This window comes from Hemibagrus wyckioides, linkage group LG10 (assembly GCF_019097595.1).
Source record: "Hemibagrus wyckioides isolate EC202008001 linkage group LG10, SWU_Hwy_1.0, whole genome shotgun sequence".
Lineage (NCBI taxonomy): Eukaryota > Metazoa > Chordata > Actinopteri > Siluriformes > Bagridae > Hemibagrus > Hemibagrus wyckioides.
Genome location: NC_080719.1, coordinates 9,047,413 through 9,072,054, shown reverse-complemented (window position 1 = coordinate 9,072,054; position 24,642 = coordinate 9,047,413). Strand labels below are relative to the sequence as shown.

At 38.1% G+C, this 24,642-nt stretch overlaps 1 protein-coding gene across 1 annotated transcript; it reads left to right on the top strand.

The window, feature by feature from the left end:
- Nucleotides 1-4,272: 4,272 nt before the first annotated feature.
- Nucleotides 4,273-20,613, top strand: plekho2 (pleckstrin homology domain containing, family O member 2). The gene is made up of 6 exons (XM_058400888.1): nt 4,273-4,723; nt 10,751-10,900; nt 11,452-11,574; nt 16,717-16,821; nt 17,148-17,246; nt 17,404-20,613. Exons 1-6 carry the CDS (start codon nt 4,715-4,717, stop codon nt 19,087-19,089), a joined length of 2,172 nt encoding a protein of 723 aa, XP_058256871.1. The 5' UTR covers nt 4,273-4,714; the 3' UTR covers nt 19,090-20,613.
- Nucleotides 20,614-24,642: the final 4,029 nt, after the last annotated feature.

Here is a 24,642-nt window from a genome sequence, read left to right as displayed (position 1 = left end):
GATTGTCTCAAGTGTGAAAAAATGTCACCATGTAAATCCTTTCTGGGCTTTTTAAATACGCAGTGTAAGTCACCTGGCAAAACTTTGATATCCAACTTCAACTAATTTTTTAGTCAGTTCTTTAAATACTCAGTTGATACGTCACCACATGACACTATTTGTTCATTTTTTTCTGCAGAACTTCTGTGGCTGTACAACGCATGCAATATGAGGCAAGTGCTGATTAGGGGGTCTGTTGCTATACATCTAACCAATATTTCACCACTGGTTCACGCTGTATATGTTTAGCTTTGAAATGTAGAGCTAACACCCAAAAAAGTGACACTAACCCATTTTCTAAAACACAAGTGTGAAACGTTCCTCTACCTGGGTTTAAAAGTGGGGGAGGGAATGACGAGTTAAAGTGCAGTGTGAAAACACCTACAGTGGTGTTAAACATGGCATAACAAGACACAGATGAGAGTGATTTGTGAAGCATGTGAGCTTGCTGGGGCTGATGGGTAGTATAGTTCTGCACTGGAAAATCTAAAATAAATTCTAGAGTTTTTTGTGAATATGTGCTATTTAAATAAATCACTTATTACATTTCATTTCCATTGGGTGGCGTATCTGCTGACCCTCAGAAAGAGTTTCCCACAGAAGAGACCCTCTCTCTCTCTCTCTCTTCTGGTGGCTGCTGGGCGTTTGCCTTTGTTACCGCATTTTACATTTGACAACAATGCTGTGGCACCGAGACATGTGAAAATGAAAATGTTGTTCACCCAAGTAAAACCAAATTCATTTCTCACTGCTGATGACAATATATTAACAGAGACAATGTATAAAATACAAACAGGCGCAATACTTTCAGGTGGGTTAGGTCTGGGCTCAGTTACTTAGCAAGTGTGGTTTCACACTATTCTACTGAACTACACCACCCACAAAGTTATTTATATATACTGCACAGTTCACATACAGAGGCTACATGCAGTATTGTTAGAACTTCATTACAGTTTTCTCATGCGCATGAAAAATTTGTGCTAAAGCCAGCTATTTAGCCCTTTTAATGCTGCAAATTGCTGCTAAAAAATCCCCTAACATCCAAATCCTCTTTTTTGCTGATGGCATGAAAATTCGAGAAGTAACACCTTTTTAAGGGGAACCCCAAATTTTCCATATGGGTCATCTATATCTATGTAAATATATATATATATATTATTATATATATAAAATACAAAATTTGTAGAAGTGTGTAATATGTAGTGTAAGGTATGAAGCAAGGGAATTTTTTAATCAGGTAAAGCTCAGTTTGCACAGTTTGCTCTTGGACATGCATATGTTAGATCAATTTAAGAGAACTTGCTGAGAGGAAGCCGTGGTCTCTGTAACACTTCTCTCTGCCTTTCTCGGGGTTTGGCCTTCTCATAACACTAACCAAAATGTAAGCTGTAGCAACCTTCACTAATCATTACCTTTCAGGGTAATAAGCTACTCATACTCTAAAACTAAAAACTAATACTAAGTCGACATATCTTTCACCTGAGACAATTTATGTAGTGTCTCTTCAATATTAAATTACAGTACATGATTGGAGCACTGTCGTGCCTTTAAGGGTCATTTAGATTCTTTCTGCTTTTGTAAATGTACTTGTAAAGTATTTTTCTTTTCAAACAACCTCTGGAATAACCTCAAACCTCGTATAAGAGGAATGAAAGTCCTGTCCAAGAGATCATTTTGAAATTAAATGGACAATGCCTGGTCAAAACTCATTATGGACATTATAAACACATGATCAGTTTGAAGGCTAAAGCTCATATTGCACATTGGTAAACTACTGTTCTTCCTATATTAGAACAAAAGCTCTTGTTTTTGTCAGCTTTAAATGATTTTAATGTAGACCCACTCTCAGACATGTTCAGGGAAACAAAAAAAATAGCGGTAGAAAAAAGTGGTAGGCCAATTAATCAATCATTAGGTCCGGGTTGAATTACTCAACAATGGTTGACTTCTATCGTAATAGACTTCTATTGTATTATCATGGGTGCTTCTGTTCTCATGTGCAAATTTACCCATATCTTCAGCAAGTACTACATTTTCACCAAAACCAAAACGCATCCTGTGTTACAATAGCAAGCTTATAATAGATCACTAGATCTCGTTTCTATTTTATAGTAACTTTGATTACTATGGTATGACCTAGAGTTACTAGAGTTTAAAAACAATTCTATCCAAAAATAATAATTTCTTGTGCGCTCTGCATCGACTGCCATTCATTGTTATGCAGTGTTGCCAGATTTCGCTGGTCTTAAGCATCCGAGACCCTCTGAGGTAAAAATAAAATTCCTATTATTATAGGAAGTGTTACAATTGCAGAAGTGTTACAATTGCATCAAACTACAACCTTGATTTCTCACCTTTATGCAAACAGAAGTAGCATGCACAGACTCTGAAAAGTATTATAACAATAGTGCACACATCAGATTTCAGTTTTTGAACTTATAATTTCATTAATATACCAACAAAAATGTTATAAAATGTTACAAAATAGGTTTTTCTCAAATATCTGATTCACACTGGTTGTTGTATTTTCCAGACATGGAGTAGTCAAGCATTTATACAAGCAATTAAATAAGTCACAGCTGCATGTAGGGCTAGGTGATATATACAAACTCTTACATCACATAGATAATAATAATAGATAATTTCATATACAGTCATGTGATAAAGAAAGTACACTCTATGGTTTTTATTTATCAGGGCCTAAACAACATTTATGTCGATATTCAGAAACATATATTACGTTCTGTCTAAAACTGAATAAAGGAAAATCTATACAATATAAGTGCATGCATTTGTGACTGCTCTAAAGCATACCTTTTCTGGTCAGTGTCTGACTTGCTTTGCCAAAAGCACATCAAACCAAACGACTGTAGCTCCAGTTTTAGGTGCACGTTCCTCATCTTTTACTTGGGCTAATGCCTGTTCTGTGTTGTTGGGAGTGTTACAGGGAGTTTCACACTGTCACACTTCTCCATGCTTGTTTTTGTTTCAGTTACAGCACACCTATATTGGCAGTACAGGAAAATATATATCAATATCAATACATAATTAGACTCCAGACCCTGTGTAGGATAAGTGGTACAGAAAGTGGTTGGACAAATATATTATACATTATTAGTCTTGACTGTGTCTAATATGGAAGGCAGCACGGTGGCTTAGTACTGTTGCCTCACAGCAAGAAGGTCCTTGGTTCGAATCCCGGGGTCGAACAGGCAGGGGCCTTTCTGTGCGGAGTTTGCATGTTCTCCCCATGCCTGCATGGGTTTACTTCGGGTACTCCGGTTTCCTCCCACAGTCCAAAACATGTACATTAGATTGATTGGATAATTCTAAATTGCCGATGAGTGTGGTTGTCTGTCTATATGTGGTCCTGTGATGGACTGGCGACCTTTCCAGGGTGTACCCCTTCCTTTCGCCCAATGTGTGTTGGGATAGGCTCCAGCAGATCCCCGTGACCCTAATTAGGAATAAAGTGGGTATAGAAAATGGATGGATGGAAGTGTCTAATATATTAAATGTTGCTATGTTTGACTTCCTAGAGAACTAAAAATTGAATACAGTTTGTTCCTTCCTTCCTTTCCACCGCTGAAGGTTAAAATTCTTATTTTACTTCCTCTTTATATACACACACAAAAGTTTCACAAAATAATGTATAATGTGTTCAGAAATATGTAAAGCAGAAAATGTCAAAATTTGGGCACATGGAGGGTTTTCCCAGGGCGCCACAATTATGTTTGCATGTAGTGTCTCTCTGGTCAATTGCATTCCACTTACTTCTGCTCGATTCACTTAACGTAGCGTTGTAATTGATTCACTTCAAGGCGTCGATTCTTTTGAATACGTTGAAAAGAATCGAGCATGGGGCGTTTCGATGAATTTGATTCATCAGCGTAGGTTGCTACCCATTCTTACAGTAACTACTTTGTTACTTTGCAAACATAAATTAGTTTGCCAATGCATTTTGTAACTATTTGGGACTTTTCCGTCATGCAATAGTTAAACAAAAAAGAAATGTTGAAACTTTTTAGTACAATAACACGTCCAGTCCAGTGATTATAGACTTATAGGCACAGGAAAAAATAAATAATAATTAAGGCGAATTTAGGCGATTCGATTCTGCAAACTGAATTCGCGACAATAGGAACATAAAAGGCGGACGCTTTGGATTCGGATTCAATTCACAGAATCGACTCACGTAAAAGAGTCACGCAAGGTAACGGTTCATTTGCGAATTTCTCATCACTGTCCTATTCGGTTCCTGGAAGCTAACTTAGCTTGCATCTACTACCGTACTATATAGTATGTCAAAACAGTGTGCAGTCCTGGGAGGCGTAGTATTTGACGTCCCACTTAGTGCATCAGTATGCGGTTTCAGACGTAGCCTCATCTGTGGTTCGGACTAGAAGCTTTCGTGGGACTTAAACCGGAAACCAAACTTTTTTTTCCACCTCAAACTTGTTTCGTTGCTGAGTCGAAAAGAGGAAAAAAAAGGGCGATGAGCAGAAGCAGCACGGCACCGTAAAGATGCACAGTTCCTTCTTTTTCATCTCCGCATCATGTCGGCTGTGAGAAAGTTGTCAGCAAATAGAAGTGAAATATCCACATTTGGCCTGAGATAAAGTGGCCTAAGAGTGTTTTTTCTCTCCTTCACATAACGGACTCTTAGTGATTTATCATGGGAGATGTGAGTATGCGTTATTTTCTCTCTTTGCGCTTCCTGGTTCTTCTGTAGACTTTCTCCTAACACAAACAACTCAGAATCACTTAGACTATTATGTTTGAGTTTTGTTTATTTATGTCTTGTAGTGCTTCATTGTGTACTTCGACATTTTAAGACGGTAATTCATCATTATATTTTAATGTATCATCTTATTTGTCATGCTGTGGGCGTTCTCTCTCTCTCTCTCTCTCTCTCTCCACACATATATATATATATTGACACCATACATGGTGAATGAGTGACTGGTGTCAATATATATATATATATATATATATATATATATATATATATATATATATATCTATATATATGTGTATATATATTGACACCATACATGGTGAATGAGTGACTGGTGTCAATATATATATATATATATATATATATATATATATATATATATGTATATATATTGACACCATACATGGTGAATGAGTGACTGGTGGGTGATTGGGCTCATATCACTGAGGGTGAAGGAGTTTTTTTTGGTGATTTTTGTGTTTTGTTAAATATAAAAGCATCTCCTCTTTAGCAAAAGAAAAAGAAGGTTGAACAAATTCAACAGACATAATCATAAACAGCACCAGGCAGACACAGGTCTGAATCATTAAACATGGAACAAGAGAAAAGAAACACAACCCAGAGGTAGAAAGCTCAGAATTGAGGGTTGAACAAGCAGGAATGTGGGAATGTATTTTCTTTGATATACAGATGTACAGATTTTATTATCTTATAGCTGCTGTTAAAGCTATCTTTGAGAACGCACAGGACTGCCATCCTTGTAAACAACATCGCTTTGGGAATACAAAGTGTAACACAGAGGGCTTAACTAGACAAACTGATTAGAATGAAATAAGGAACAGGCAACGACAATCGGGGAAATCAATCAACAACCAGATGAGACGGAGACGAGGAGGAAGTAAAAAAACTAAACGTATGCGAAGTATATGTAATATAATTCTAACTAGAATTAAGTGTTGTTGGCATAGGTTTCAACTTTGTGTATATACAAATATTATATACACTAAAATATTTCAGCATCCCGTCAGCTAGATGTGTTTAGGTTTACTCAAACGTATGGACACATCATTATTATACAGAAGTTTTATTTTCATGACACAGTGTGCCAGTGTTGTCGAAGCGCTGACGACATTCATAAAAGTGTATTGCAGCACACCTTATCTCACCATTACACCGTACTATAAACCATTAACTGACAGAGACAATACTGTCCCTTCATCCAGATATCGTTGCCCTGTCGGTTGTATTTACAAGAATCTTGTGCTTCAGGAAACATTCGGATCCTGAAACAGCTTGATGGTAGAGAATGAGCCTGAAGAGATGTTCGTATCTGAACTAAACAACAGCTAAGCACCTGTTCTCACACAACACCAGCACTTCTCCTTCTGTTCCAGGATAGCGAAGTATTATATAATGACATTTGAAGTCATTCGCATTGTCTTACAGAAAAATATTTAATAAGAATAAAGAAGAGTCAGCTGTGGAGTGAATCAGTGTAGTAGTAGAAGTACCTGTTATACTCTCTGAAAAGTTTATCAGATAGAGCGTCCATAAAATTCTTCTCTGTGCTGCATGTTCAGTGTCTTTCCTTTTTTAGTAATAATCTGATTCAGAGCATAACCTAAACATGCAGTGCGGGGGGAATTACAGGAGCGAAATTGGGAAATACTGTTTCACTGAAACCAGCAGCCCTTTCCGTTATTGCACTTTTCTCCTACATCACAGTACCAGTCTTTTGCCACCGAAATGTAAGAAACAGAGAAGTTATCATTTTGAAAGAGGATGGTAAATTATGACTCAAAAATGGCAAATTATTTAGGTTACTGCACCAGTATCAATGCTAGGAAGAAAAAGCTTGCTGGTTTAATGAATTTTTGCCATGGCTTATATTCAGGCCTGTTTAGAAAAAGGCGGTTACTGCACCCTGAGAGAAAGTTTCAGTTTCAGGAAATATAAAGTAAAAGAGGAAGTTGTGCATGTTGCAGCAAAAAATGGGGTGTTGTTATTAACACAGGCTGCACAGCTTTGCAGATGTTTTATCAGACTGAAGTGTCTACTTTGGCAAGTTGTGCTGAAAATGCAGCTGTGTTGTTCTTTAGATATAAACCAGTGCATTTCTTAATTTTATTATTTAATTCTGTAATATTAACCAGTGCTCCGATCTGGAGCTTCAGCTCACGAGAGAGTCCTGTCTGCCTCCGTGCCCTGTGATGAGCCTCTGAAGCTATGAGGTGGCGTCTGTTTCAGGCTGTGTTTATTGAATGATAATGAGCGAATGGAAACTCAAGCTCCATTTAATATGGCAAGGAAAGAAAGCTGCCTGTAGTGGCATCAAGCTGTAGATGTGGAGCACTTGTGTGAGGATCATAAAATATATACAAAACCGGGAGTCTTTACTCACGTGAGTACACTTGAGTCCAGCCTGTTGCCCGATTCTCTCTCTCTGTCTGGCTTCCTCACAGATAGGAGTGGGCACTATGATGTAATATGATTATTTATACCACGGCACTTTTGAATTCTTGATTCTGTTTGGGTGGAAGGTGTTGAGTTTTATAGTATATAAACAGTCAGTAAGACTTGGCGTTTCTAGGGTTTGATCACTACTGGGGCACATGGTGATGGAGTGATTGTTTGTAGCTACTGTAATATGAGTGATAACAGGATTCAACAATGATAAACATAAGTCACAGTTAATAAGCATCATGTGTCATGCATTAACAAGTTCAAAGTTGTAATAATTGACAAATTACTGTGGAATAATGAGGAAGAACTAATCAGGATCTTTGTGGGCAGTCAAATATTTGACCTTTACCTAGTTAAAGTATTTTATAAGATTGGAATTATTGTGGTGATGGGCAGGATGCAAGTACTTCAAATCATCGTCAGACTCTGTGGCAGAGGTCAGAATAAGGGCACATGGGTTTATAATGTAAATGCATCAACAGACACGGGTTAAAACTGGGAAATACAGGAACTAATACAAGAAACACCACAGAGAATGAGGAAATGCAAGGCTCGGAATTGACATCAAAGAAATAAGACAAATCCAAATGTTTTTATAATGGAAATCAATGCCTAACAATGAATTTCTAGCTCATTGGTCAATATATTTGAAGGTCAAATCTCAGCACTGCCAGCTGTCATTGATGGGCCTTTAAGCAAGGCTTATATTGTATAAAGGAGATAGAAATGTAAGACACTCTTACGGGCACCTACCAAATGCTGTAAAACTAAAAACAGAAAATAACAAAGGCACATATACATTAGCCTGTGCCAATTCTTATATTACTAGTTCTTTTATCAGGAAAAAGTTGATATTGTGTTATTTCCTACTCTCACAGCACTGGCACATGCCACTTCAATAGTGCATTTCATAAGAAGGCAGCCATTCACTCTTCGCCTAGCCATTGTTTGCGGCTGCAGTAGACATTTGGCATAAGTGTGTCTCAATTCCTGTTAACGCTGTAGTGGACAGATTTAGTTTCCTCTTTTTTATTCAACTGCCAAATGGTTTTTGCAATCGGCTGGTAATATAGTCCCCAAACTTTGCAGGAATATAGTTCCCAAATGTTGCAGGAATCTGTAGGCCTTGTCTTCAGTCCTGTTCTACCCAGAAGTGGACTCGGGATTCAGCAAGGTGGTCGATGGGTTTGATTTCAGCTGATAACAGGAAGATATTAAGAGGTCAGCTGTTCTGTTCATGATCTGTTTTGTCCTTGACATTGGAAGCTGATACATTCCTTTATCTCTCTATAAAGTACTTTAAAGCAACACAATTATCATTTATCCTAGAATACGTCTAATCACTGGATAGAACCTGAACCCTAAAGGAACACTAAAGGTTTCTTCATTGCTTGGGGATTGTACTATATGTTCCTATATGTAAAGATAGGAATGTAAGTGAACTGCTTCGTAAATCAGAGAGTTTCATATTTGCATGATTTACCAGTTATTGTTGAATGATCTGATCTCTTCGTTGTTTGTTTGAGAGACTGAGCCACAAGAAAGGGTTTGGTATTGTTCTGCTCTTGGTAAAACTGTAAAAATGAGTCATTTTAGTCTGAACATTACATAAGTGTTAAAAAGTCCATTGGATGAAACCACCCGTGCATGCAGATGATTCGACTTTAGTAGTGTGTTGGTTGAAACCCAGCAGGTCAGCCCTCGCTACAGAGGACAATATTAGATTCATCCCAGATGCAGCCATTCACTTCACTGCGTGCAGCGTTTATGTGGAACACATGTTGTTTAAGGTGTGACCAGCGCTGAGGAGAGTGAGTTGGTTAAGGTGTGACCTGCTTATAGAAGCAGAGTTATGCGTTCTTAGCTCACTGATATTTAATACTGAGTGGGATTAGAATTTTTTATATATAACAACACTGTTGAATGTTCAAGATGGTGATTAATTTTTTATACCTGCTGCTCTGACCATCATGTTTTATGTAAGTTTATTTATTTAGTGTTTTCGTAAGGCATTTCATAGTGTTAGCACTATATATTAGTGAAGTTTTCTTACACTGGTAAGAAGAGCTTTGATTTTTTTGGTAGTATTATAAGCTGCAGTTTTTATTTTATTAACTTTAGTAAAAAGAGAGGGAAAAGGGCTGGTGAGGGAACAAGTGTTTATAGCTGCCATAACATAAGTGATAACAGGAACTGTCTTGTTTTGTGGATGCTCAACAACAGTAAACGTAACTAAAAATGGATAAAAAGTATTCAGAAGGAGATTTTTCCCTTAACACACTTTCTTTACTGTTGATCATGATCATGAGGTACCCCATTAATGTTGACCTTTTACGTTAATATCTGCGCTCGAGCACAGTCAGCCTTTCCATATCTGTGTTGATGAATTCATTCTTAGAGCAGAGCTTCCTGTTTGCCTAACTCTTTTGATAGTGTCTCTAATCATTTCCTGTCTAAACTTAAAACTTTAAACCTCCTCATCTGCTCTAGGCTGCGGGACATTCACTGACAAGCTTTTTTTTTGTCACCTTTCACATTAGTTTGTTCAGTGCTTGAAGCCAAATGCATCCAAACTCCTTTATGGCATATAGATTTTTCCACTGTGAGACTTCAGCAGTGGGGGCGTTGGGATGCAGCGTGCACCGTGCTCCAGTTTTCCCGTCTGTATGTGCAAAACAAAAGAGCCTCGCCAATGTCCACCCCCACTTCTCCTTCCTCGGTAGAGACAGGCAGAGCCTGCATTGGCTTGGTTGAGCGAGGATGTTTCCTGGACAAAGGCATTGTGTGCCACACTGCTACTCCTATTATTCTGTCCTTTTTTTCCCCTCTTTCGGACAGCTGCGCCTTCCCTGTTAGCACTAACCCATCCCTGCTTTTTCCAAAGGCCAAGAGAAAGTGGAAAAACAGCCCTGATGACCCTTTAAAGAGACTTCCTGAGAGACATTTCCTCCTCTTCTAGTGAAACCAGTGAATTTTACATTCACTGGTTTCATTTTTAGGCATTTATTAGGCATTATTGAACATTATTGATATAGTGTATGTAGCATTATTGATATAGTGTATGCATGTAATAGTATTCAGATTTATAATCATTGTTAAAGCTGAAATGTGCTTTACCTTGACAGATTCCCATAGTGTTAGAAAGCAATTGTATGATATTATATATGCTGAATAAGATAATACTTGATCTTACTTTACCAGAGTTAAATCAAGTGAACTTCTTCTCGTTCATTTGGGTGCTGTTTTTCACGAAAGTGATAAGAAATCGCTGCTAAATCCAAATTGTAAATTTGCCTACTGTTCCTGAGATTTAAGTACTGTTATGTGAGTCATCTTTAACTCCTACATCAGCAGAAAACACTAACCACAATCTACCCACTCTGCTCTCCCACCATAATGCCCGCTCAGGAATTTTAAAAGAAATGCCAAACGAAGCAGATGAGTCGTCCCACTGTGCAACCTTGACTTCCTCCCCTCCTTTTTTTTTTTTCTTCTTCCCACATGTACTAGGATGTTAAAGATGAGCCAGCCAAGCCCAAGGAAACAATATTCAAAGGCAAAGCAGGCTGGTTGAAGAAGTCCTCAGGGAAGATCCTGAGCAGCTACAAGGACCGCTACATCCAGCTGGACAAGACTGAGATCGCGGTGTATGAAAATGAGGTAACGAGACAACGACTGCTGATTCGCCATGGAGCGAGAACGATCCGAAAATAAAAACATCATCTCAGTAATTCAGTGGTTATGATTGTAGAGTTAAAATCCCAGAACTTCTAGATCACAAAAGGGCCCTTGAGAAAGGTCCTTAAAAGTGTTTACTGCTCCAGTGCACTGTGAGAGGCTGACTAAAGCCAGCTTCCTTTCAGTCTGGGATATGTGAATAGCAATTTCACGATTTAAAAAAATATATATATTAATGTAATTAAGTATGAGATGCATTAGCTACCAGTTTAACATTGTGCAAACTGCATGTTGCATGTTGCAAATTGCATATCCTTTGGATATATAATACCATTTTAAGAGTGAAATCTGTGCACAGACATACAGAAATATGCCTACAATAAACACCTAGATTCAAAAATACTTTTTATCTCTATGGCTCTTGAAGAGCCTATTTTAACACACACACTGCTTGAACGTTTTGCTCAGATCCTTCCTTTTATGTTCTTGTTTAAATCGGAATGTAAACAAACCCTTTCTGCGCATTCACCCAGGACTTAAAGAACTGCTTGGAGCGTCTGGACTTGGAAAACTACGACAAATGCCACGAATTACGCAGCCCTTTCAAGAAGAAATACAGGCTGATACTGATACGAGCGCCCAAGAGTACGAGTAAGGTAAGACTCGACGCTACCAGTTAATTATGAGTAACATTGCGATGTCAGACATGGCACATAGCAGCACTCTTCTTGTGTCTGTAATATAAAGAGGGGCTCTCATCGATTAACAATGCGATGCAAAGCAAGGGCAGATCAGCAGTCTCTGACGTCAGCAGTTCAATATGGCATGCAGGAAAAGCACACTGGGTCTTTGTGTGGGCTGCTATGAGTCAGACCCATAACTGTCCAGACTCATCCAGTCCCTATATCGCTCATTCATCATGGTTTATCTCCTTCTGACATTTTGCACTGGTAAGGATGAACTTTAAACAGGAATTAAGTGCATGATCGTGTGCAATAGAGCTGACCGGAAGTGGTTAGTCAAGTGGCATGATTCGTTACAATGAAAGGGAGTTGCGTTTGCCATTTTCTATGAGTGTTTGCGATTGCACCATCAGAATCATTCTAGACCTATAGGAGCAATAAAATAGCCTACTATTTAATACCAGTTAATTTACGAAGCTTACAGTTTTCGATTACAGTTTTAGCCTACCACAAAACACAAAATAAAGAGGAACATTCTGTTCCCTATCCACTGAGGTAATGCTCCCACACCCACCTATCACTGAGCAAAAATGCATAGCTGTTCCACTTCATAGCAGAAATTGTTTAAGCCTGACTATAGAAGACTATATATTTACCAACATGATTTTAATATGCATATCTTATGGTGCATAACACTAACCACAAACCATTTCTGTTGTTTTCAAGTGTGTGCCAGATGTTCTGCTGGAGATTACATTTACATTTGCAGCATTTGGCTGATGCCCTTAACGATTAAAAGTGTGGGTCAAATGGAGTAGAGTTCATATCAGACAAACTTTCTCAACAACAACAAAACCATATAGAAATATTTCATTATAAAAATAGGATAAAATGTACCAGATGCATTTAGTGTAGTTGTATGCAGATGTTTAAATGTAGCTACTGAAACCTTTCAGACGATGTTGAAAGTACAGGTTTGTGGCTATATTTATACAACAGATTGTTCTCGTTCATGTTCATATGTTTGCATTGACAGTACACCTCCTGCCTCAATTATATAAAACTGTAACATCATTCTAACTGAAAATGTGACAGTAAGCAAAAACAAGGCAGTAAGATATACTCAGTATCGAATCAGTAAGAGTAATGAAATTATTACTGGTTGTTCTGGGACACACTGTATGTTTCTGTATTGATGCTACATGCCTTCATGTTAATATGGAAGGTGGTTGTTGTGCTTTATTGAAGAAGGGAGTATTTTCCACCTCGATGTGGTTTGTTGGGCTGGGTGAGAACACAGCAAGCACACTGGGGTACAGACCAAAAGAATCACTCCAAAAGCATCTGAGAGAGCTGGTCTCAGTCTGCGTCCAAGTGAATTCCAGTTCAGTTTGAGTGCAGGGATATAAAATCAACCCGACTCCAGGAAATGAAGCGAACATGCTTATATTTAAGGTTACAGTTTTTTTTTTTTTTTTTTTGGAAAGGCGAGCTGCTAAACTGAGCTGCGAGGCACAAAGTAAGCAGAAGGTCAGATCGTACTGTAGTATGCAAAAACAAGATGTGTTCTGAATAAAAATAAACGGGTGATGCAATATTTATTTATATATAGTGTGTATAAATAAACTATATATATATATATATATATATATATATACATAAGTTTGTAAGACCACAACAATAATTAAATCATCAAAAATCACAAAACTAAAACGAAATAGAAATATATAGAAAAAGAAAATATATATAAATATATATATACATATATATTTTCTATATATTTCTATTTTTAGTTTTAGTTTTGTGATTTTTGATGATTTAATGATTGTTGTGGTCTTAGAAACTTATGTACTACTAAAGACCAAAGTGTAATGAGTACATTTTCAGCTCTAAATGCCCCTTTGTCAGTGTTTTTAGCTTTCTGGTTTGTTTCATTAGGTCAATACGTGTGAAAGCTCTGTACGGAATCTGATCCCATTCAACCCCAAAATTCATTAGTCATTGTTTTGTGTAGTTTTTTTTTTTTTTTTTTGATAATTGCAATACTATAAAACCATCTTTTCTGGTCTTAGTCAGAAAATAGTGTCTACTCGGTTTTTGTTTACCGTCTGCCATCATTAAAGCACAACACAATTTACTAATGCATCAATTTCCATTAGCTCAGTTCCTTGTAAGATACAGAATAGTCACTCTGTGTTTTTTAAAAATGTGTAATCCGTAATGAACTGTGAGCTTTGTGCTCCGGTACGAAATTCCCAGTTTCATCTAAGACAGGAAGAGCCTTGAGAAATGCAAAAAAGATACCTAAGTAGTGAAACAGGCAGTATTACTAACAGATGATGAAAATGAAGCTTTGGCAAGCTCTTCAGGTCTCAGCAGCTGTAAAAAGAATGTGTGTGTGTATGTGTGTGTGTGTGTAAAGTCTGCTTGTCACATTTTCCCCTCACTTGAACACAGTGACCAGCCAGCTGTGTGAGTCAGACAGCTCAGCGTATGGCTTCATTTTAACCCTCAGGCTAATGAACTGTAGTTCTACAGAAGAAAAAAATCGTATAAGCTTTAACGTTTAAGGACACAGACTTAATATCAATTGCACTTTAACAGTTTGGTGTCTGTTGTAGATTCTGACAGCAGTTTATGTTGGATAAGGAGAGTGTCTGGAATAGAGACTGCTTCACAGACACATGCTGAGTTCAGCAGCAATCAGGATGTGTATCGCAATTCATTTAAACGTCACTCGCCAGAACAATGGACTGTACAAATAAACTTGGAAATAACCAAAGAATAAAAAAAGCACAATAGGGATTTGGGGATTATAGAAGACAGCAGGTTTATTTTGCTTAGACTAAATAATTGGCTGCTTCTTAATGGTCTTGTTGGCTATAATGAATACTTACATTAAATGAACAGCAGATAGTACATAAAGTTTGAATATACAAAATTGTATAAATTTATTCATACAAATGACATAAAACCACAGCATTTGCTTGTGACGATAGAGGCAAAATCTTGGTATTTGCTTGACCATCTGTATAGGTTACAGAAAAGCAAGCAAACAAACCAGGTTTTAAATCAGGAGGCGTGATTATTAATAAGGTGGTATGATTCACTGTTATCCATTCACATCTCATCAAGTCATCTCATTCAGAATGTGTGCCAACAATACAGCACAGTGGTGTCTCCATTATGATATCACATGTCACCGTAATGTTTTAAAGAAATAAATAATTGCCTGGCTTTCCAAACCATTACATACGTATTTTCTGTAGGCCTGTGGTGTGCTGTTTTAGGCCACACGTACAGGAGCGAGCACTATTTTTGTTACAGTTTCAGGGTTTATCACGGTGAAAATCTTTATTGCTTATTTTTTTCTTACCCCAGTGATTCACCTCTCATTTGTGTCTGATTACTATCCCCCTAAAATTTTGCAGCCCACATTCTCAGGACTCCCCTAAAGCATTTTTACAGCATCCTCTCTATACAGGAAGCTACAACTGAAACCCTTTAACTGCCTTCTCCCTTAGTAAGAATGTTACCTCTTTGTGACCTCTGTTGCTACTCCTGACATGTTTTATAATACATGATACCTTTACCATATATGACCTTTATCAAAGAACAACACCACCTAGCTGACCAAAACCTGAACACCAACACTTTGTTCCCCCCACCCCCATTTTTTCCGATTCTAACAATAGCATGATAAATATTGACAGTGTAATAGAAATATGAAATAAGGCCATTTAATACTTTTGTTTCCTTTTGTTTGTTTTGTTATTTATATATTCGCTCACCATGCACTTTAAAAGGAACACCTGTTCACCTACTCAGTTATATTTGCTTTGTGTTAAATTCCTAAGAGATCAGCAGTTTCTGAAATATTCATACCAGCCCATCTGGTACCAACAACCATGCCGTGATCACAGAGATCATTCTTTTTTTTTACGTTCTGATGTTTGACGTGAACATTAAATGAAGCTCTTGACCTGTGTCTGCATGATTTTATTATTTGTGTTACTGCAACAGGATTGGCTCGTTGAATACCTGCAGAAATGAGCAAGGTGTTCTTAATAAAGTGGACGGTGTGTGTACCAAGATATTCAAAGAGATATTTCCTAATCAATTTCCATTTTAATTTTCTACCTGGTGTTTATTTTTTAATTGGTTGATTAATAGAGTGAAATCTGCATCATTATAACTGGTAATTGGTGTGAATAGATAGTAATTTGTTAGTTAGTAGTTAGTTAGTCCGTATCGCTTATCCGATCTATCCTCGGGTCACGGGGAGCCTGTGCCTATCTCAGGCGTCAGGGATGGAGTGCCAACCCATCGCAGGGCACACACACTCATTCACACAATCACACACTACGGGCAATTTAGAGACTCCAATCAGCCTAGAAGCATGTCTTTGGACTGTGGGAGGAAACCCACCAAGCACGGGGAGAACATGCAAACTCCACACACACAGTGAGCGGGAGTGAGACCCCAGGACGCTGGAGATGTGAGGCGAACGTGCTAACCACTAAGCCACCGTGCCGCCTTAGTTAGTAATGTGTTTTAATTAATAATGAATTGTTTGTTATTTGGTACGGATTAAACAATTCATTCAGTGTAATTGGTTAGCACTTTAACACTGTAGTGAAGCAGCTTGTTTGTATCAATTTAGAAAAAAATAGACAGGAAAACATCGAGTCTCGCTCCCACTCACTGTGTGTGTGGAGTTTGCATGTTCTCCCCGTGCTTGCTGGGTTTCCTCCGGGTGCTCCGGTTTCCTCCCACAGTCCAAAGACATGCTTCTAGGCTGACTGGAATCTCTAAATTAATGTGTGATTGCGTGAGTGAATGAGTGTGTGTGTGTGTGTGCCCTGCGATGGGTTGGCACTCCATCCTTGGTGTATCCTGCCTTGATGCCCAATGACGCCTGAGATAGGCACAGGCTCCCCGTGACCCGAGGATAGATCGGAGAAGCGGTACAGACAATGAAATGAAATGAAAGACAGCGAAACATCCACAGATAATGCATGCTGCAGGTGGGGCATTATACAGAACCAATTATTGTCATCTTGTGGAACATAGGAAACTAATCATTTCTAGAAACTTTTGCTCATTTGCTTGTAGGTCCCTGACATCAAACTGCAGGCTCAGAGTCAGGAAGAGAAGGAAGAGTGGATCAAGGCATTCAGCGATGCCATTAACAAGGCAAAGAACAAAATCTTTGATGAGGTATCCAAAATGCACTTTCTTCAATTTTGAGTTTTTTTTGTGCAGGTATAATCATTCAACAGTCTTAAAAATGTGAATAGCACTGAACACTTTCATTTTATGATTTGAGATGATTTGAGACTTGAGATATAACTTAAGCCTCTAGTGGGACAATCTCTAATATACTTATTAGAGAGTATATTATTATACTTAGAATAATATACTCTCTAATAATATAACTACATTTTAATATTTACAAAATGTAATATAATTAGCAAATACTGTACTTTATATCTATACCTTATATATTTTGTTTCTATTTGGGTGATTACTTTTTTTCCCTGCAGGTGAAAGTAGATGAAAGCTTATCTTTAGATCATGTGACACGTTCTCGACCGAAAGGAAACCGTAGTAGAAGACCACCAACCAGGATACACATGAAGGAGGTAGGCTGAGTTGATTTAGACGCACGTCATAGCAGAATCAAGGAATTGTTCTATATGTGGCATACATATTTATTATTATTATTTGTTCATGATTGGCAATAACGCTGTAAGTTAGGTGACAAGTCTTCACCGATTAAACTTCTGATTTTTTTTTAAGGCTGCAAACATTTCATCAGATGGAATCTTGAGACTGGATCTTGACACCTTCGACAATATGCCTAATGGTGACCATGTCCTAATGGATAGTGCTGATGGAGAAGCCAAAGTGACTCCAGCCAAGTCTCTTGACAACATTCCAGAGGAACCTGCAGGTGAAGATACGGCACCTCAGAAGAAAGTATTGAAGCCTCCAATGCCTCCTTCAAAAGAGAGCAAACCCATTGAAAGCGAAGACGATAGCAAACGTGAGGAACCTGCCCCACAGAAGAAGATTCTCATGCCACCAATGCCACCATCGAAAGAACAGAAACCATCTGAAAGTATAAAAGAAGAGAAAGGAAATGAGGAGGAGAAAGCGGTGAAGCCACCCATGCCTCCCTCAAAGGAAAATAAGCCCAGAATAAGTGCCAGTGAAGACACTGCCTTAGAGAATGGTGAGTCTGAAGCAGCCACCACTCCTGACAAGTCCAGTCCAGTTGAAGGTGAAACAGATGCTCCTGAAACCGTCCATACTCCCAGCCCACCAGCTAAAGACAAAAAACCCAAACAGGCACTCAGCGTAAGTGATAAAGAAATTCTTTCAGAAGATGAAGGTTTTACCAGTAAGGAAAATGAGGAAGATGAGGCAGATTTGGGTAAGACAGAAGATAAACCTTGCATACTCTCGAATAATGTCCCGAAGCCCCAAGGAGTGATGTGGGACTCACCTTCTTCAGCAACAGAGAAAAGTTCTGCTGATCAAAATGTTAACAAATCTGCTCAAAGTGTAGTAACTACAATAACGTTTGAACCTGCAAAACCTGCCAGTGAACTCAAATTAACTCCACATTCAACTCCAGAGGCTGTTAAAAAGAGTGGTGCCCCCCCTGCTCCACCCAAAAAGAAACCTGTTAAACCACCTGTCAAAATGGTGGACCAAGTTCAGGATAACCCTGTGGTCTCAGCTGTTGCTACACTTCCTGTTACTGTGTCATCTTCAGTCGAAAAAGGCTCTGATAACACGCCGTCAGAGGAAACAAAACCTGCCACTCATGAACCAAAAGAAGAACGCAAGATTGTTATCTTGAGTCTCAGTAATTCAGGAACAAGTGAGGACCTGGACGATAAATCTGGAGTGGAAGCAGAAGTAAAATCTATTGACAGCGGTCAGCTCTCTGCTGAAGACTCTGAAAGTAGTGAGCAAGTTACTCCATCCACGGACAAGCTGCAGAGTAGCCTGGAAGTCTTAGATGGTGTGACCAGCGAAGAGGAACTGGAGACACCAGACAGCAAGGTCCAGAAAATTGAAGATCCACTTTCAGCCATCATAACCGTTAAGCTTGAAACCACTATTGCTGACTCTAGCCCAGTTACTGCAGAAAATACAAACACCCCTCAGATCTCCAGCCCTGCTTCATCACAGAACTGCTCCTTGAAGAAACGGTCTGCATCCACAGGAGACCTTCTTGAGGAGATGGTGGGCTTGCAAAGTAAAGTATCCATGGAGCTTGAGGAGACTGGAGAGCTGCTGGGTAAAATAGCACCCAGGGGATCCCCTGAAGCCGGACAAGACGGCGAGGGGACAACAGACCCAGAGATCCTTCTTGCTACAGCAATGGAGAAACTTAAGAAAGCTGACCAGTTCTTAAGAGAAGCCAAGAGTTTTAAAGAGCAGGAGAACAAGAGCAATAGAACAAGCTGGTAATTGCAGAAGATAGCAATGTTCTAGGGATAATATTGTAATAATGGAATCATAAACCTTACAAATGATCAAGTGCAATTATACTCCCCATTACTTTTTATACAGAACCACTGCAGATTAATTGGACCTTCTAAAACCAGGTACCATGGATTTAAAATATAGGGATCCAATACTGAGTATTGATATCAAACCAACATTGCTCAGCAATGCTGGACGAACGAATCCCTGAATTAAATACTTAAACTTGATTTATGAGACCAGTTGATGTACTTGAGAGGGATTAGGGAAGCTTAAACACAGATGATTCTCAGCGGGTGTCAACATGTACATTTGTATACTTTGACGTTGTCTGCACTGGGTTAACATGACGCTTATCCTCATGTCAGTTTTGACAGTAAAGCCTTCCAGCACTGGTATCCAACTAGCACTTAAAATTATCATTATGGTAATTTAACAGAATGGTGTTGCACTCAGATGTCCATGCTGTGTTATATCAGCTGTACTACAGTACAGATTTATCCACCGTGGAGCATCTTACCTTAGTGTTCCACACACAAGCACAAAGGCAGGGCCATATGATGATGAAACTAGTGTCAGGTTACTTGGTCTGTTGCTAAAAATAATGCGGTGGCCTTGTTCAGTTTTATGATAGAGTACATGGGAACTAGCAACTTCCTGTCTGATATATCACTCTTGTCTATTTCACAGTTTATACAGAGAGCATCATGCAAACATTTATTTTCATACTGACAGTGAAAATGCAGTTTGAATTCCTCTGCTTATTTTTTAACGGAGTAGAAAATCTACCATTTTATGCTAACAGCTATAATGCTAACTTTTCCATGGTCTTTTTAAATGTTCTTTTTTTTTTTTTTAAAGCGTCAGGGCATGTATTTTACTTTTTGTTATTATCAGTGTTTTTATATGTCAGAAATGCATTATATGACCTAGTTACTCAGTCATAGAGATAACCCCCTGTGTTGTATGACATTTTGATTATGCATTTTAATTCAAACAACATTATTAGACATGGGAATAGATCATGTGGTACAGGTCTTTGCCCTGCATTGATAGGTGTAGCCTACTCACTAAAACATTATCGAAACAAGAACCTGAAGTATTTCTCTGTGAGCATCCAAATAACATTTCTAGTTACTTTGTATAGCAAAATGTTAGCTCATTATTTTTATAAATGATTTTTTTTTGTAAATAACATGTCTACCATTGAATTGCTTAATATTTAAGTTATTAATATTCTGGCATACTGGTTCCTGTCCATTGAAGAGGAAACAAAAAACTAATATCAAATTTCCTCAGAGATCCCAATTTACTGAACTGATAAGTTATGTTTACTATTAAAACTATAAGAAGAGTTATGATTATATATTGTAATATATTATTTGTCAGTGACTGCATTTACTAACTGGACTAATAGGTTTTCTTGATGTCTTATGTTTCATTTGCAAAAAAAAAGAATTTAACACACTGCTTTGCTAAGCATGTCTTAATAAAAACGTCTTCCCTTTACTGGCTATAGAGATTTTTTTATGTGTATCATAAACGACTGAAGAGCAAATGATTTACTTAAATGATACTTGAACTATGCAGTTGGAATGGTTTCACAATGTGACCCCTTGCATCACTAAATTTAAGAGAAGAGACCATCCATCGCCACTGACGTGGTCTACTAGCCAGGATGTGAAACCTTTTGTGACAGCCCAAGACGGAATTAAAATGACAGAACAATTGGTTCCCGCAGTTGATCTAATTTCTGTGTCTTGCACACTAATGTCTGGTGGTTATAGTTGCTGCGGTTCAGCTCACAATGTAATCATCGAGCCCTTGATGAACCCTAACCCTAGACAGAGAGCATCATGTTTCAGATGTTTCAGTTAGAATATATTCCTGCTTGTTTGTATAGTGTTAACTAAAAAAAAATGTATTCATCTTGTTACTGAGATATTGAACAATTAGAAAAGTCAATCATTATATACATTTTATATACTGTTTATTATTATTATTACTATTATTATTCGAAATAATAAATGATCAAAACCAGCACATTAATATTAATGACATACAAGCTGAAAGTATTATACACTTATTATATGTCCATTAATTTTTTGCACTGCCCATACTACGCAGGGTCACAGGGAGCGTGGAGTGTATCCAAGGTTACTCAGGGCAAAAGGCAAGGGGGTGTCAACCCATTGCAGGATACACACACTCATTCACACACTACAGGCAATTTGCCTACAGCGAATGTCTTTGGACTATAAGAAGCAAACCAGAGTCGCCGGAGGAAACCTCCAAACCACTGGGAGAACATGTAACCTTCAAGCATTCAGGGCAAAAGAGGTAAACAAAGGCCCAACCCCAGAGATGTGAGGCAAACATAATATTATTATAGTCCATTGAAGCCAGGTTTTGGTATTGAAGGTGGAAATTAATGCGTGGCAAGTTAATTCTCATAATTTTCTGAACATGATCAATCAGAACACTTCCTAATTTCATCTTAATAACACACTTGGTTATACAAAAAAAGATGAAGTAGTAGGTGTAGTAGTAGGTGTATGTAGAAGTAGGCGACGAGTGTATTTGTGTGTGGGGTGTAATAGTAGATGTATGTGGATGTGGGCAGGTTCACTATTACTGCTTCAGCCATAAGTTTTGAAAACTGCAACATGATAGAGAAGTGAAAGACTTGGTGTGGAACTGACCATGTGGCTTGGCTGCTTTGCTCTCTCCAGGCTTATATCTGTAGGGACTTCCTCTCACTATAAAGCACTGTTCCCTTCTTCTGTACATAGATAGAGGAAGCCCATGTCTATGTTTCTATATTAAATGTAAGGCAAAAGAAATTGGAGTTAAGGTTATTCAGGGTGCATAACCGTGTGATATATAATTCATAAATATAAGAATGTATAATTCGTTAACGTAAACATAACATTCGATTGTAAATAAAGCTGTATATTTATGGAAACAGAAGATGATTTGGAAAGGGGGATGATGAAAAGAATAGCAATAATATATTAATGTTGAAGATAAAGCTGTCACTGAAGAGTTTTACAGTGTAAAAATCATAGTAACCCATGAATTCCACAGTGAAACCCAGCATGTGAGCTTAAGAATGAACTCTGCAAGGATTTAAAACATGACAGCTTACTACTGGTTTGCTTAAACTAGCAATGAACCAAACTGTGATCTAAAAACAGGGGAAATCTGTTTTAAACAAACTGCACATGTAGAAAGCCTTGGCCTTGGAGTGGGCCAAAATTCCCCATGAACCTAAGAAATTATTCCTTAAAAAATTATAACTCTAGCTTCCAATTACCCCAAAGCTAAAATCCTAAAGCTAAGGGTTAATACCCCCCCCCCCTTTTCCACAGGAGCTACAAGGTTAACATTCCTAACAAGTAATAGATAGTAAGAAATCTTTTCTTCAAAAACATGCATACAATCTTCTTGGACTTACTATGAGCAACACTGGTGAGGAAATGAAGTACCACAGATAGTCTGTATATATTCGCAAATATTAAATTTGTAAATCATCATTCATTCCAATAGCCATCATTTTCATCTTTAAACTTAGGCAGGGAATGACGCCAAACTGTTTTAAGGAAAAAGTCAGCCTGGTTTCCAGGAAGGCCGTCCGCATAATGTTACATTCATTTTTCTAGATTAAGTCATACTGTGTCATTAAACACATCAGCAAGTGTGTGTGGGTGACATTACTGAGAGAACTGCTTGTGGTTGGAGCCTCTGAGGCAAATATTTACAGAATAGGTTTTTAGTTAAGATTCATTATTTCATTATTTGTTATCTGTATTAGAGTTAGAACCACACTGCTAAAGTAAATAGGCAAAGTCAGAGGGAGATCATGGCATAAATGATGACATACAGGCCTTCTGATGCAAGAACTGGACCTGCTTTAGTAACAGTAACAGTGCGCTGTCTCCCTCTGCTGCTGGGGGTTCAAGCTGTGTTTCACTATCATGTTATGTTTCTATAGCAACAGTGTTGGCCAACATCCGTTTTGCAGTTTCACTATTAAACATCCTGCAGATGTCTATACTGACTTTTATTAGAACAAGTGCATTGATATGAAAGTCACTGCTGTACGAAAGAAACTGCTATTTCTTTGCCTGCCTTTTGAAAAACAATTGACAAGTAGACAAATTATGAAATCATTATCACAAAAACACAGATAGTGCCTAGATCATGTATTTTCTACAGGTTAGGTGGAGGGAAATGTGGTTTCTAAAGCAACATATACTCACTGAGCACTTTATTAGGAACACCTACACCTACTCATTCGTGGAATTATCTAATCAGCCAATCATGTGTGCACTACATAAAATTATGCCGACATGCACTTTGGGGGGCGTAGAAACTGGAAAGTATACACTCCTTATTATTAATTATTAGAAACAATATTGATAAAATTATAAATAACATATCTTAAAGAGTAGCAAATGTTTTGCAATTTAATGTGTAGCTTTTTACATTATATTATACCACAAATCAGTCACTATAAGATCTGTCAACAAAAAACCTGTACTTTTGTAAGGGTCAGGGGAAAAGATTGTAGACAATACCATAAATCGTGGTCTCAGAACTATTCCCATGCTCACACTGCAGGCCTAAGCACTTAAATTCACTATCTTTCTGATTGCTTTGTGATGTTATTCACACTGTCTTTTTAATGTGCTCTGCTGCAGATAACTGTATGAACAAGTCAGGTTTCTGAACTGACCTGCATGCTCAGCAACACTGATTATGGCTAGGATGGTCCTACTCTTGAAATATTCTGGGTGAGCTTGCAGATCCTAATCAACGTGTTCAATTTTTGCTGAGCCAGGCAGTTATCCTGGTGAGCTTCAAGATGACTATGATTATCCTGTTATCTTTGTCCTGCTTCAACAACCACTAGCCTGTAGCATTTACGTCACTCGCTGTTAAGTGCTTTGAGCAGTTAGTCACACAACACATAAAGAGCAGACTGCCCACAAGGTTGGACTGGTTTCAGTATACCTACTACCTAAACCTGTCAACAACGGACGCCATAGCTGCTGCCGTCCACATGTCACTGACCCAGCTGAACAAAAACAACAATTGTCTGAGGATGTTCAGAGAGTTCAGTATTCAGCACAATCATCCTACAGTGATTTATTGGAAAGCGAATCCTGCTGGGCTTAAACCCTTCCCTCTGTAAATGAATCATAAACCTCATGTTAGTTCACTAGGTCAGGGATTAAGAGTGCCATCAATCTAAAGCACTGTTGTCAAGGTTAGTGCAGTATAACAGGAAAAACACAAGACAAGGATGTATTTTTGTTGTTTACACTGCTGACTCATTACTGTGCCATACAGCTTAAATCACATAAAGTACATTGATGACACAGGGAGGCAGTGGAGCGTCAATGTTTACTTTAGGAGGATCTGTAATGAGCACTCCGTGAGACACCTTTTTACCTGCTGCTATTTCTCTTTCCTTTTTTTAATTGTACTTTTACTTGAGCTTGCTGATTGTTTTTCTCCCCCTTCAGCAAAAAA

Excerpts from the sequence above, each read along its gene's own strand:
- plekho2 (XM_058400888.1), top strand. Across the intron at positions 16,822-17,147 it reads AGAACAAAATCTTTGATGAG|GTGAAAGTAGATGAAAGCTT; the intron begins GTATCCAAAATG and ends TTTTCCCTGCAG. Across the intron at positions 17,247-17,403 it reads CCAGGATACACATGAAGGAG|GCTGCAAACATTTCATCAGA; the intron begins GTAGGCTGAGTT and ends TTTTTTTTTAAG.